General features: G+C 40.2%; 2 protein-coding genes across 2 annotated transcripts; one reads left to right on the top strand and one right to left on the bottom strand.

The window, feature by feature from the left end:
* Positions 1-6: 6 nt before the first annotated feature.
* LOC110763115 (ankyrin repeat family protein) lies at positions 7-3,014 on the top strand. The gene is made up of 2 exons (XM_021965870.2): positions 7-1,635; positions 2,357-3,014. The coding sequence occupies exons 1-2, from the start codon at positions 184-186 to the stop codon at positions 2,765-2,767; spliced, it is 1,863 nt and encodes a 620-aa protein (XP_021821562.2). The 5' UTR covers positions 7-183; the 3' UTR covers positions 2,768-3,014.
* Positions 3,015-5,811: 2,797 nt separating this feature from the next.
* LOC110763129 (autophagy-related protein 8C) lies at positions 5,812-8,074 on the bottom strand. The gene is made up of 6 exons (XM_021965888.2): positions 7,850-8,074; positions 7,651-7,713; positions 6,788-6,843; positions 6,655-6,707; positions 6,091-6,209; positions 5,812-6,011 (listed from the first exon to the last, which is right to left on the bottom strand). The coding sequence occupies exons 2-6, from the start codon at positions 7,685-7,687 to the stop codon at positions 5,917-5,919; spliced, it is 360 nt and encodes a 119-aa protein (XP_021821580.1). The 5' UTR covers positions 7,688-7,713; positions 7,850-8,074; the 3' UTR covers positions 5,812-5,916.
* Positions 8,075-12,323: the final 4,249 nt, after the last annotated feature.

Raw genomic sequence — 12,323 nt, 5'->3', positions numbered from 1 at the left:
GAATCAACAAAAGCCGTGCCGTTGAGCAGTACGGTTTTCGAAACCCAAATGACGAAACTGCCACTCCACCCTCCTCTTCTCGTTCTCCCATAACATTCCATTTCCCTTTGCTTATCCAATTAAACACACACTCAAAACTCTACTCTCCTCCTTACGCAGTAACGGAGGCACCCAACGCAAACCATGTCCAAATCGTCGGCCCCTTCTACCACTTCGTGTCCGCCCCTCAAACCCGACGACTATTCCCACAGCCCGGTCCACTACGCCGTCGTTTTAGCAGACCACACCACTCTCTCCCGAATCGTCGCCGCCCTTCCCCGACTCGCTGATCCCACTCAGATCCATACTGAGTCCGACTCGCTCTCTCATGAACGAACCGCCGACCAGATCTCAGCCGTACTCGACCGCCGAGACGTCCCCTACAGAGAAACGCCCCTCCACCTCGCTGTCCGACTAAACGACGCCGTCTCCGCCAAAATACTAGCCTCCGCTGGCGCTGACGTGTCCCTCCAGAACTCCGCCGGCTGGAACCCCCTGCAGGAAGCCTTGTGTCGCCGGAGCTCCGACATAGCTCTAATTCTCCTCCGGCTCCATCATCGCTCCGCTTGGGCCAAGTGGCGCCGCCGCCTTCCACGTGTCATTGCCGTGCTCCGCAGAATGCGAGACTTTTACATGGAGATCTCGTTCCACTTCGAAAGCTCCGTCATTCCCTTCGTCGGTAAGATCGCTCCTTCCGATACGTACAAGATCTGGAAGCGCGACGGGAACTTGCGAGCCGACACGTCGTTGGCCGGCTTCGACGGCCTGAAGATCCAGCGCGCCGATCAGAGCTTCCTTTTCCTCGGCGACGGCGATCAAAGCCACGATGTTCCCTCGGGATCGTTACTCGTCTTGAATCGCGACGATCGGAAAATCTTCGACGCGTTCGAGAACGCAGGGTCTCCGATGAGCGAGTCCGATATTGCCGGTTTCTGCTCCCAAACGAGCGTGTATCGGCCCGGCATGGACGTGACCAAAGCCGAGCTCGTTGGAAGGACCAATTGGAGAAGGCAGGAGAAGACGGAGAGCGTCGGAGAGTGGAAAGCTAGAGTTTTTGAAATTCACAACGTGTTGTTCAGCTTCCGCTCGAGAAAAGTCGCCAATGGAGATGCTGACGTGGCAGGGAGCGAGCAGGTGCTTCCTCTTGAGCTAGACGAAGACGACGATGGGTTTTTAGTGGCGGAGAATCCAAGCTTTGGAATTCCGGACGGTCGGAGGCACAGTAGTTTTGTGAGGGAAGACAGGGAGTTCGCGGCATTGGGAAGAAAAAGCGTGGACGTATCGTCAATGGCCGCGGCGGCGCCGCCAAGGAGGTCAATGGCGGCGCCGCCGAGAAGGTCCATGGCGGCAGCTCCTCCGAGGAGGTCCATGGCGGCAGCTCCGCCAATGAGGCCTATGGCTGCGGCGCCGGTGCAGACTAAAGAGAAAGAGTACGTGAGGAGCTTGAGGCCGTCTGTATGGTTAACGGAGCAGTTTCCGCTGAAGACGGAGGAGCTATTGCCGTTACTCGACATTCTGGCGAACAAAGTGAAGGCAGTGAGGAGGATGAGGGAGTTGCTGACCACCAAGTTCCCGCCAGGATCTTTTCCGGTGAAGGTAAGGACAAATTGGACATTTCGAACTAATTGGGGCTCAGTCTTGATTGGGTGGGGTTTAATTGCCTGTGTGGGGTCATGGGTCTTCTATTTTTGTCTGTACTTTGCTTTGCTTTTTTGGTGCTTTTTATGGTTGATGAGAGAGCCTTAAGCTGTTTAAGCAACGAGAGCTGACTTGAGCTTTTGTGACAATTGAGAAACTGTGGCCTCACTCATACAGTCAGTCTCACGCCTTTAGTGGATCCCACAAGTGAGAGCTTCATCGTTTTCTCATCACACCATTGGATGATATATCATACGTTTTGGAGCTTTTTTTGGGGGCCTCCACGGTCGGTGATCTGACTTGTAATGCTTACGATTGTCGGGTTCGTCATCCGACGGTGGTGGTAAAAGTGAGACCCGGACCATCCCGAGAATCCCAATCTTTACAGGCAGGCATTGGTTGTGGGCCCAATTATTTTGCTGACCACCCACCATTTTCAGGCAAATGACCAAACAAAAGAAACTCTAATAATAATACAGTTTCTTTGACCCTTGACTCCGCCACGTCAACAGAACCCATGGAGAGCTGACGTGGCATGTTCCCGGTCTTAACGGTTAACTGCCGATTGTGTGGATTTGTGTAGGAGACCAAAGCAGACTATTAGATTTAAAATTCATGTGTTACTTGAGTATATGGACAAACCTAGCTTAGCTTATGGTTTTTGTTTGGTGTCGGACAGGTGGCAATACCGGTTGTCCCCACAGTGAGAGTGGTGATAACATTCACAAAGTTCGTCGAGCTCCCGCCAACAGAGCAGTTCTTCACTCCAATGTCAAGCCCCAGACAGTTTATCCATGAAGGACGAGGCCAGCACCAACATCTACAGCAGGAGGAGGAGGAGGAGGAGGAGCACAAGTACAAGTCACAGAAACCATCATCCTTGTCGTCTACGTCGACGTCGTGGCTGAGGCGGAGCAGTAGCCAGTCAGGGTCGGGGAGCAAGCAGAACCACCAAGCTCAACGCGGTGCTCCACCAGCGGTGCAAGACTCGTCCGACCCTTTTTCCATTCCTAGTGGCTATACGTGGACAAGTATCGAGGACAAGTCTCGCAAGATGAGGAAATCCAAGTCCATCAGGAGATCCAAGTGACTTGTGTAATCTTCCCAATTGAATTTGACACCAAGAAATTTATGGAAATTAGTAGATAGATAGATAGATAGATTTTGATTGATGAGGAGTTACGTCATTCGTGTGCTTTTTTGTTTTTCTGAAAGTTGCATATATAAGATGATTGTAGATATGGCCATCTAATCTTCAGTCATTTTCTAAATGGAGTTTGGTTAATTAACTTAATAGAGTTGCGGGCCGCAACAAGATTTTTGGGTTTGGGCTCCAATCCAATGATGTAGACTGATTTAGTAAAGTTGTTAATCCCCAATTTTGTGTTGTCTTCTGTGGGACTAATTACTCATGCCAGTGATGTCACCTGTTTGCCGTTTGCTCAGTCTTCAAATCATTTGTCCCCAAACTAGAACAGTTATGGTGGCTAAAGTACTCTCTCTCTCTCTCTCTCGACAGCACTCGTTTACTTTCCTTTGAAGACCATTAGTCATAAAGAACCCTAAAGATAAAGAGCAAAACTTAAAACATTTCAAGTTTCCAACACGAAATTTGTACTACATTGTAATTTGTACTCTCTCTTTTGGTTTTGGTCTCTAGATTTATTTTCTTAGGTTGGGCCTAAATTTCATTTGTCACACAACTCAAATTGCATTCGAAATCTCTGCGTTCTTTCCAATGTGTTTGCTTTTTCGCCATGGCGTGTTCCCGGTCTTAACGGTTAGGAGAGGAAAGAGAGGAGAAAAACTTGCCTTTTCCGTGTTTCATACTCCTTCATCTTTCTTCACATGTTTCATGGAAATTTTACTTGAAAGAGAGTAAGAGGACTAAGAGGAAACCAAACTATTATATTTGATTTGATATAAAATGATATTCTTGTCGGTAATTGACTTTCGGACAACTAAGCTCACCTTATGGTAATGCCGGTGGTTCTCACAGAGTTGGATGAGCTCCCTCCAACTGATCAACAATTTATCTGCACTCCAATGTCAAAGCCCAAGACAATTTGTCCATCAAGGTTGGGCTCCCCTCACTCATTTCTCTCTCTCTCTTCAGAAGTGAAGCTACAATCAAGCAACATGTTTTTCCAACGGATTTTGAGACCAATTAATTTTGTATTGATTTAGTAAAATTGTTGATCCCATAGTTTTGTTTTATTTGGAGCAATTAGTCACCTGATCATGTTTTTCTCTTTGCTAAGTATTCATTTTTTAATCAATTGTGTGCCCAACTCCAAAACACAACACAAGTCTCCTGACAGAACTGGTTTGCCGATTGTCTTTGAAAGTTCCGTGACAGGCTTGGAGCCAAGGGAGTGATGACATACAAACAAAGTACAAAAGATTCTTGTTCACTCATAATAATACCCAAATGGGCCAAATCTATGGTCTTGAATGCTTGGCTGATGTGAAGGCAATGCAGCGACCAAAGGGTAAAACAAATTAGTTATGTTGGATATAAGAATTCACATTAGATATAGAAATGACTTGCTCATCTTGAATTCATTATCCTACACCTGAAGCAGTCAATTATTGAGCATTTGCACATTTGGTTGACCAGCTAAACTCAGAAAAGCAAATACCCCTCGTTTGGGGTATTTGCGTGCCCCAAAGTACTACGGGGCTCATTTGAGATGTCTATGTGCCCCGAAGTGCTATGCTATGGAGCTTATTGGGATGAGATGATGCGTCTTGAGTTGAGAACTGAGATGCCTTGTTCGTTAAGGAAAAAGATGCTCTGCCTCTCTGCCTACACCTCTGCACGTCTAGGAGTCTAGAATGGTAATGGTGGTGATGATTGTTGATAGCACAATGAAGGGAAAATGCCAAACGATGCTTTGCTTCACTGGATGGAAACCAACCAGTGAGTTGGCAAGTCCTTTAAAAAAGGTGTATATATTGAGGTGACAGACAGCCCACCCATCCCATGTGGTCCCTTGTTTCTTTTATTGAGCAGCTTCAAAGGTCTCTAAATACAACTGCAACTCGCTAGTGTTTTTGGTTAACTCCACCAATCTACACGCTATCTACAACCTGGTACCCTCTCTCTCTCTCTCTCTCTCTCTCTCTCTCTGAAATAATGGCTATCTTGATTTGCTGTTTGAAGGGTTTAAATCCTCTGTTTGTTTGCTACCAGCATAGCCTTGGTATGTTAATTGTTGTTGTTGAAGTCTATTTCTTTGCATTCATAGAGGATGATGTGGTGAGTTATGGTTTGCCTGCAAATCTTCTTGATTTGATACAAAAGCTTCCTATAAAATCTTAGATTCCATGAGTTCAGATCCATCTTCCACTGGTAATCAAAGAAAATGTGAAAACCAGATAGATGTCTCTGCATCTTTTGAATGTGGTTTGCCTTCGTCTGTAAAGAGTTTTCTACACTAACATTTCATATTGGTTGAAATTATATAAACACTTTAGATCTCCCTTTGAGTTGCTATGACTTCAACTTTAGATATATGGATTTCATTTTTCATTTTGGATGGTTGGTGATGGTAAATTTGTATCCCCCTTAAATTATTATACATGTTTATGGAACACAGGGTGGTTGAAGACTTTGAGAGAATGGCAACAGAAGCACCAGGGTGGGCCGACCAATGGGGTGCCGGTGGCATCGGTGCCCTGGAGGATGGAGACAACACCAAAGCCACAGAAAACAGCAGCAACAACAAGAAGGCAGATACCAAGTCTGGATTAGGCAAAGCCAAGGTGGCTGCAATGGCTGGCGCAGAAAAGATAAAAAATGGGACATCCAATGGTATCAAATGGATCAAAAATCAGTGCCAGAAAAAAAAGCCGTCTAAACCAGTAAACTAAATTGTCAACCTTAATAGATTGTATCCAGAGCCATCATATATCTGGAAGTCAATTGTTTGTTGTCAATTGTTTATTGTATGCCATTGATTGAAGGCCAGGACGGGTCTCTGATTTCTTTTTCTTTTTTCAGGCAACTTTTTTGGACATTGTTTCAAGCAACTTTATTTCATGCCTAATTCATCCAAAACAATCTCAATCCTAAGTAACGACCATTAGAAACAAACATAACTGGAAATTTATCAAATTAGTTAAAACCCATGCATTATAATCCCTAGAAATTCAATAAAATAAAATAATAATTAGTTCCATCATCATGTTAATGCCAATAATTTACATTTGCTAAATTCTATTTACAGTCTTGCTTTAAAAGGAACCAAAGACATTCTCTCCGCTGTAGGTCAAGTAAAGAAATCCATCTTCATCCTTGTTTTCCTCATAAATGGTAGACATCACGGCAGCTGTAACATAGGAAGAAATATTAAGACCACAACTTTGGAACAAGATCTTATGACTAAAAACAAATGAATTGCAACTGACCAGTTGGAGGGAGAGTGTTCTTGACAAAGACGAATATAGCCTTTTCTGCCTCAAGCTTGATCCTCTTCCGTACAACATAAACGAACTGTCCAACACTCAGATCAGCCGGGACAAGGTATCTGCAGAGAATAACAAAATAGCAGCACACGGTTAAGAACCCCTTGATCTTAGAGGAGCTATATGAACACAATGAACTTGGAGTTTTCCTTTCTATTAATAAGTACATTTTCAATCAGGTATGCAAATGTTATTATACACTGAAAGATATTTGGTAGGAAGACTTAGTTACTTAGGTAACCAATTCATGCAAAAACAATGATCAGGACCATTCCTATCCACTCCTAGAACTTCATTTAAGATGCCAACCAAACCGCTCTTCAACACAAATCTTTTTAGTAAAAGTTATAATTCTAAATCAGATAGACATGACTACAACCACCACATCGCATGTGCACTTCAAAATGAACAACTTACACTATACAAACATAAAATGTACTAATACAGAGGATATATAAGAAACATAGATATGAAGAGAATTAAGGCAGAAGGGAATTGGCAACTAACTTTTTCTTGTCAATGTCAGGAATGTTGCTCCTTGCAGCCTTCTCCACAATCACCTGCATGGAGACTCAAATTAGAACAGAGCATCCCCTGAATGCATAGGAGGTAAACATATTTGATCCAGTAAAATTCTTACCGGTATTCTGTCAGGATACTTCTCCCTGATACGACCAGCTTCTGCTTGTCTCCTTTCTGAAATAGTTTAGTCCAAACCATCAGAGCAGAAACATAAGAAAAACAAAAGTTTGAAAAAAGACAACAAAAAACTAAGGGCCAGTTTGATAACCATTTCAATTTTAGTTTTTAGTTTTAATTTTTAATTTTGTGTGTTATAGTATATAGAAAAATGAGAGTGAGAATGAAGAGTGAGGATGAGATTGAGAGAGAGGATGAAAGGGGAGGGGAGGGAGTAGTAAAAAAAGTGAAAAAAATTTCAAATAGATTTCAGTTTTTAGTTTTTGTTTTCACTTTTGTTACTTATCCATCCCATCCTCCCCTCTCTCATCTTCCCTCTCAATCTCATTTCACTCTCATTCTCACTTTCATTCTCCATCAATTTCCTCTATAATCTAGCACAAAAAATGAGATCTAAAAACTAAAATTGAAATGGTTATCAAACAACCCTAATTATTCAAAAAATTAAACAGACAATCTTTTCACAAAGAAGAAAAACAAAAAATTCAGCCTTTAGCAAAAAAAAGTTGGACTATTTAGAATCTCACGACTTAATTCCATCTATCAAACAAGCAATGGATAAAACACAAGCAATAGATAATACCAAAATTTAAATAATACCAAACACAAGCAATGGATAAAAAGCCGAACTTTTGTTTATCAAAAGACAAAAGGAAAAAAAGCAAACTTTATCCGCAAAACAGCCTCCATTATTCAGGTTCATGAAGTAGACATCAAAGACTACCACCAAATACTAAAAGAAACCAAAATAGGGATATGTGTATTGCACAAATAATATAATTAACCAAAAGCTAAAAAACAAACCTAGAGAATGGTCAAGCTTGAACGAGTTTTTGTCCATGGCGAAACTCCCACTGCGATTGTTCTCTGCAAATTTCAAACAACGAAACATCACAACCGCACAAAAAGTCCCTCTTACCCAAAAATTGTATAACAAGAGCAAATACAAGTATGACAAGAAAACGATGTAGAATTATGTTTTGCACGAAAGAAAAAAACATACCAAACACGAAAGGGGAATCGATTATGGTTTTGGGGATTGATGAATTGATTGGTTGAGGACTGCGAAAAGAAGAGAGAGGGTCAAAATCAAACAGAGAAGGACAGAATTATTGGAGGCAAAGAATGGTATATTTATATATACACAACGTATAAATTAAGGGTTTAGTATCGGGGAAGAGACTTGTTGGAGGTTCCTTTCCGATTCGAACACGAAATCCAGACTTGTGGTCTTCTCTATCTATATCTCTTCTTGATTCGGCGTGTTGCGGGCAAACTCTCTCTGGGTCCGTCCGAGTCACCAAAGCGACGCCGTTTACGCTTGTAACTTATATAACTATTTACATAAAATCTTTATTTTTATTTTTTTTAAAGGAAAAAATGTCGGAAATTTCGGTGAGAATTCAGTAAATATGGTAATTAATATTCTTGCTGACCAAGTTATGTACACGTGTTAAGTTTGAGCGTAAACATATGATTCTTTCCTATCCCTTGATTTTCCCGGCTCTCAACCAATCAATTCATTTCATTTGACCGGGAATTCCAACGTCATTCAGTTAAAAGCTTTATCGTGTTTTGCACGTGATCAATCTCTAACAATCTAGTGCCCCAAGAGCCGAACCATATACCTGGTACCATGTCAAAAAATCCAAGGAATTCTTCCCCAACACTGTTTACACGAATTCTTTAGTCCATGGGCTTTGTTTCTAAAGCCAAGTTTATGAGCTCCAAATTCAAAGTATCTTTCACATCATTGATACATTCTTTTCTTTTCTTTTTTTGGTCAAATATCATTGGATACATTCTTGGAATGCCATCTTAGAATATCCAAGCCACAATTAAATGGGACATAAATTTATGGGGGCACAGGGCATAATTCTGGATAGATGTGCCAGGTTTGGGTGTCCACAAGGCAGGCTTTTGGGCCACACCAAATATCCCATTGAAATAAAACTGCTTCCATATTTCTATCTAGTAGCCAAGCCTGGCTCAGCCCACAAGGTATGCAGGCTAGGTGACGGCACAGGGCCGCGAAAATATAAGGCCTCCTACAGACCTCCACTCCATAAGCTCTAGCAACAACAAAAAGAAAGCCTTTTGTGTGAAACTAATGTTTTTTTAATTTTTTTTGGGTCTTTTTCTTTATCTTTCATATAATGAGCCCCCCCTTTTTTTTTTTTATACTTAAACTAACCTACTTACCACCTAAGTTTGAAACTTTTTATTATAATTTTTGTTCAAAATTAGGCAAGTGTTAAACAAAAAAGGCCTCATTTTTCATTTTTGCCCAGAGCCTCCAAAAACAATACACAAACCTTTATCCAAGCCACTCCAAATGATGTTTAATTTATCCCACCATTACCATATAATAAAGCATCAATCAAGTTTGCTACAAGTAATAAACTACTAAACCAGAGACATAGAGAAGTGAATGTTAACATGAACTTACAAACGCTAGGTCATATTTCATCCAAAAAAAGTTCAAGTTGGTTTACGAAACCAACTACTAAACAAGAGGCAAAGAGAAGTTGTGAATGTGAATAGGAAAATTAAGAATGCTACCAAAGGTCATATCCTACCAAAATTCTTATGTTGTTTGGAAATACTTGAATGGCACGCAATGAATTAAGACCACCGTAAGAGGAGGAGCTGGAACCATCTTTTAATTACATATCCGGCAAATAGTAATCTTCCCTTGTTAATCCTCAAGGCTAACATCACAATATACTAGTGAGTTGCTGAGATTGACGTGAAGAAGTTAGTTGCAAATTCAATTTCCTTGTACTTTAAGGCCCCGTTTGGTTCATGGGAAAGGAGACTTGGGAATGGGAATTCAATTCCTTTCCCATGTTTGGTAAGTTCGGGCATGGGAAATAGATGCCTTGCACATGGGAAAGTAGGGGGGAAAGTGATTCCCTCCTCTTAACTTGGGTTTTGTTTTCCCTCCTCATGGGAAAGTTTGGGAAAATGAGCCAACATTCAATGCACAATTTTCATGACTATTTTGTCCCTATGAACAATTTATAATTACAACGTATCATTAAATGCATTCTTTTTTTATTTGATTTAATATGGATATAATTGGAAAATTATACAAACTCTGTTTTCCATTCCTACTCAAAACAAACATGGGAAAGGAAACAAAGTGAAATCTCCCGGTTACTTTCCCAACATTACCAAACGTGGGAAATGAATCTTTCATTCCCATTCCTTGGGAAATGACATGGGAATTGATTTCCCCTCAAATCCATTCCGTGAACCAAACGGGGCCTAAGTGTATCTTGATTTGTATTATTGCTACCATACCATGGAATAGAAATGTTTTAATTCCATACACCTCAGGCTTTCGTCCATACAGTAATGGACTAAAGTTTATTTTGCCCACTAAGTATTTTTTACTATCATCATCATCAACAATTCTGACAACCTCCACCCTTCTACTCGAAGCATCATCACTATAATCAATATCAGTTTCATCCCTATGATGAGGGGTCTCCACTGCTTCCATTTCCTTTTCCACATAGATAATAATACAATAGACTAGATGATATAGTAGGCTCATCGTTGAGTTGCTTCCAAATTAGTGTTGAATCATCCAACAAAATAATAATAATACGAATATCCTCGTCAAAATCGTCTAAGTTTTCAAAATGATAATACTTAAACATGTACCAAGTCCTTCCTGAATAATACTTAAAACCATACTCCGCCACATATAAACAACCATGTTGGATCATAAAATATTTAATATCCGCTCCAACTCCTCCGCATTCATATAGTCTCAAGGGTCCAAAACCCCAATCTATTGCGATGTTCGATCAATTGTCCTAAACACCTACACATAGTGAAGGTCTAAATCCTCCATTATGTTTTTGTTGTTGCAAATGAAGTCGTGCATTTTAAAGTGTACATGTAGTTTATGCTTACATAGATTATAGATAGGATGTATTCATGTGTTCAATTTGTGCATTTAGATGTACTTAAGTTATTACTACAAAGTCAAACTCCAAGTTCAATTTGTGTTGGTAATTAATGTTCTCTCAATTGAAGATTTTGTTTCTGACTGCAGGTACCTTGTCCCTAAGGATGCATTTTTTTGGAGATTTTGTTGATTATGTTCGGATGTAGATCTTTCTAAGCCGAGCTACCTCACTCAGTAAAGTCATCCGCATATCTAGCCCAAAGTCTTTTCATCACCTTACAATACTTGGCACCATACACCTTCAACTCTCATCAATAACGGTAATGATTAAGGTTTATTTTGCCCACCAGGTATTCTTGACTATCATTATCATCAACTATGCTAACAACCTCTACCCTTTTACTCGGACCATCATCACTATAATCAATATCAGTTTCATCCCAATGATGATGGGTCCTCCACTGCATCCACTTTCTCTCCAACATTGGTAATAATACAATATACTAGATGATACATTGGGCTCATCATTGAGTTCCTTCCAAGTTAGTGTCGAATCATCCAACAAAATAATAGTACGAGTATCCTCGTCAAAATTGTCTAAGTTTTCAAAATAATAATATTAAAACATGTACCAAGTCATTCATTAATAATACTTAAAACAATACTCCGCCATATATAAACAACCATGTTTGATCATAACATATTTAATAATTCGCTCCAACTTCTCCGCATTCATATAGTCCCAAGGGTCAAAAAACCTAATCTATTACGATGCTCTATCAATTGTCCTAAACACATACACATAGCGAAAGTCTAAATCCTCAATTATGTTATCCACGGCATAAACTACATATAGCCACTTAACAACTACCTCCCAATCCATCTCAAATATACGAAGATTTGTCCAATTTTGACGATTATTCTTTCTAAGATACCTCATGATTTATTAGGTGGTTAGTGACATTTGGTATCTCTAACGCAATATTGCATTTGTTTTCATAAGGAGATTTTGAACTCCATCTTCTAGTTGCTATGCATTATTTTAATAATTAATCACGTGTAGCACCAAACATAGGATTGGATTATTGTCAAATTTATTTGGAACCTCATTGGGAGCACCCTAAGGGTTGTCTACATCAAGTCTCATATCTTTTTCCTCCAGATCAAAAGAACCAAATTAAAAAGAAGAAACATAAAAATTAACGCAAGTGAAATGAATAAGTATATCACATAATAGAACAAACATAGAAATCAACTACTAAATTGCTATCTTGTGAGGAGCTGATGTCAATGTCCTCGTAGTCGAACACCCACTCTAGCCTGCCCGAAACAACATTATCCCACGACATGTTGCTTATATCCAACTCAGTGAAATGCATAGGCATCCAGTCTTTAGAATATATTATACGATATTCATTAACCATAGAATATATTGCAGGCACTTTAGTTGTGCATAGAATTATTGAACGGAAAGAATACCATAACCTTAGAAGTGATCGGAAGGACAATTTTGATTAATATAGTAATTCAAAAGCATCTTTGTATTACAACGCAT

This window comes from Prunus avium, chromosome 4, assembly GCF_965620075.1.
Source record: "Prunus avium chromosome 4, drPruAviu1.hap1.1, whole genome shotgun sequence".
In the NCBI taxonomy this organism is placed as follows: domain Eukaryota; kingdom Viridiplantae; phylum Streptophyta; class Magnoliopsida; order Rosales; family Rosaceae; genus Prunus; species Prunus avium.
This window is presented reverse-complemented; position numbering and strand designations above follow the sequence as displayed.

What these genes read in the sequence shown, in the direction of transcription:
- LOC110763115 (XM_021965870.2), top strand. Translation starts at nt 184, where the DNA reads ATGTCCAAATCGTCGGCCCCTTCTACCACTTCGTGTCCGCCCCTCAAA. An exon ending in CAGGATCTTTTCCGGTGAAG is followed by an intron (nt 1,636 to 2,356) that starts GTAAGGACAAAT and finishes GGTGTCGGACAG; the next exon opens with GTGGCAATACCGGTTGTCCC.
- LOC110763129 (XM_021965888.2), bottom strand. Translation starts at nt 7,687, where the DNA reads ATGGACAAAAACTCGTTCAAGCTTGACCATTCTCTAG. An exon ending in CAAGCTTGACCATTCTCTAG is followed by an intron (nt 6,844 to 7,650) that starts GTTTGTTTTTTA and finishes AAACTATTTCAG; the next exon opens with AAAGGAGACAAGCAGAAGCT. An exon ending in AGTATCCTGACAGAATACCG is followed by an intron (nt 6,708 to 6,787) that starts GTAAGAATTTTA and finishes GTCTCCATGCAG; the next exon opens with GTGATTGTGGAGAAGGCTGC.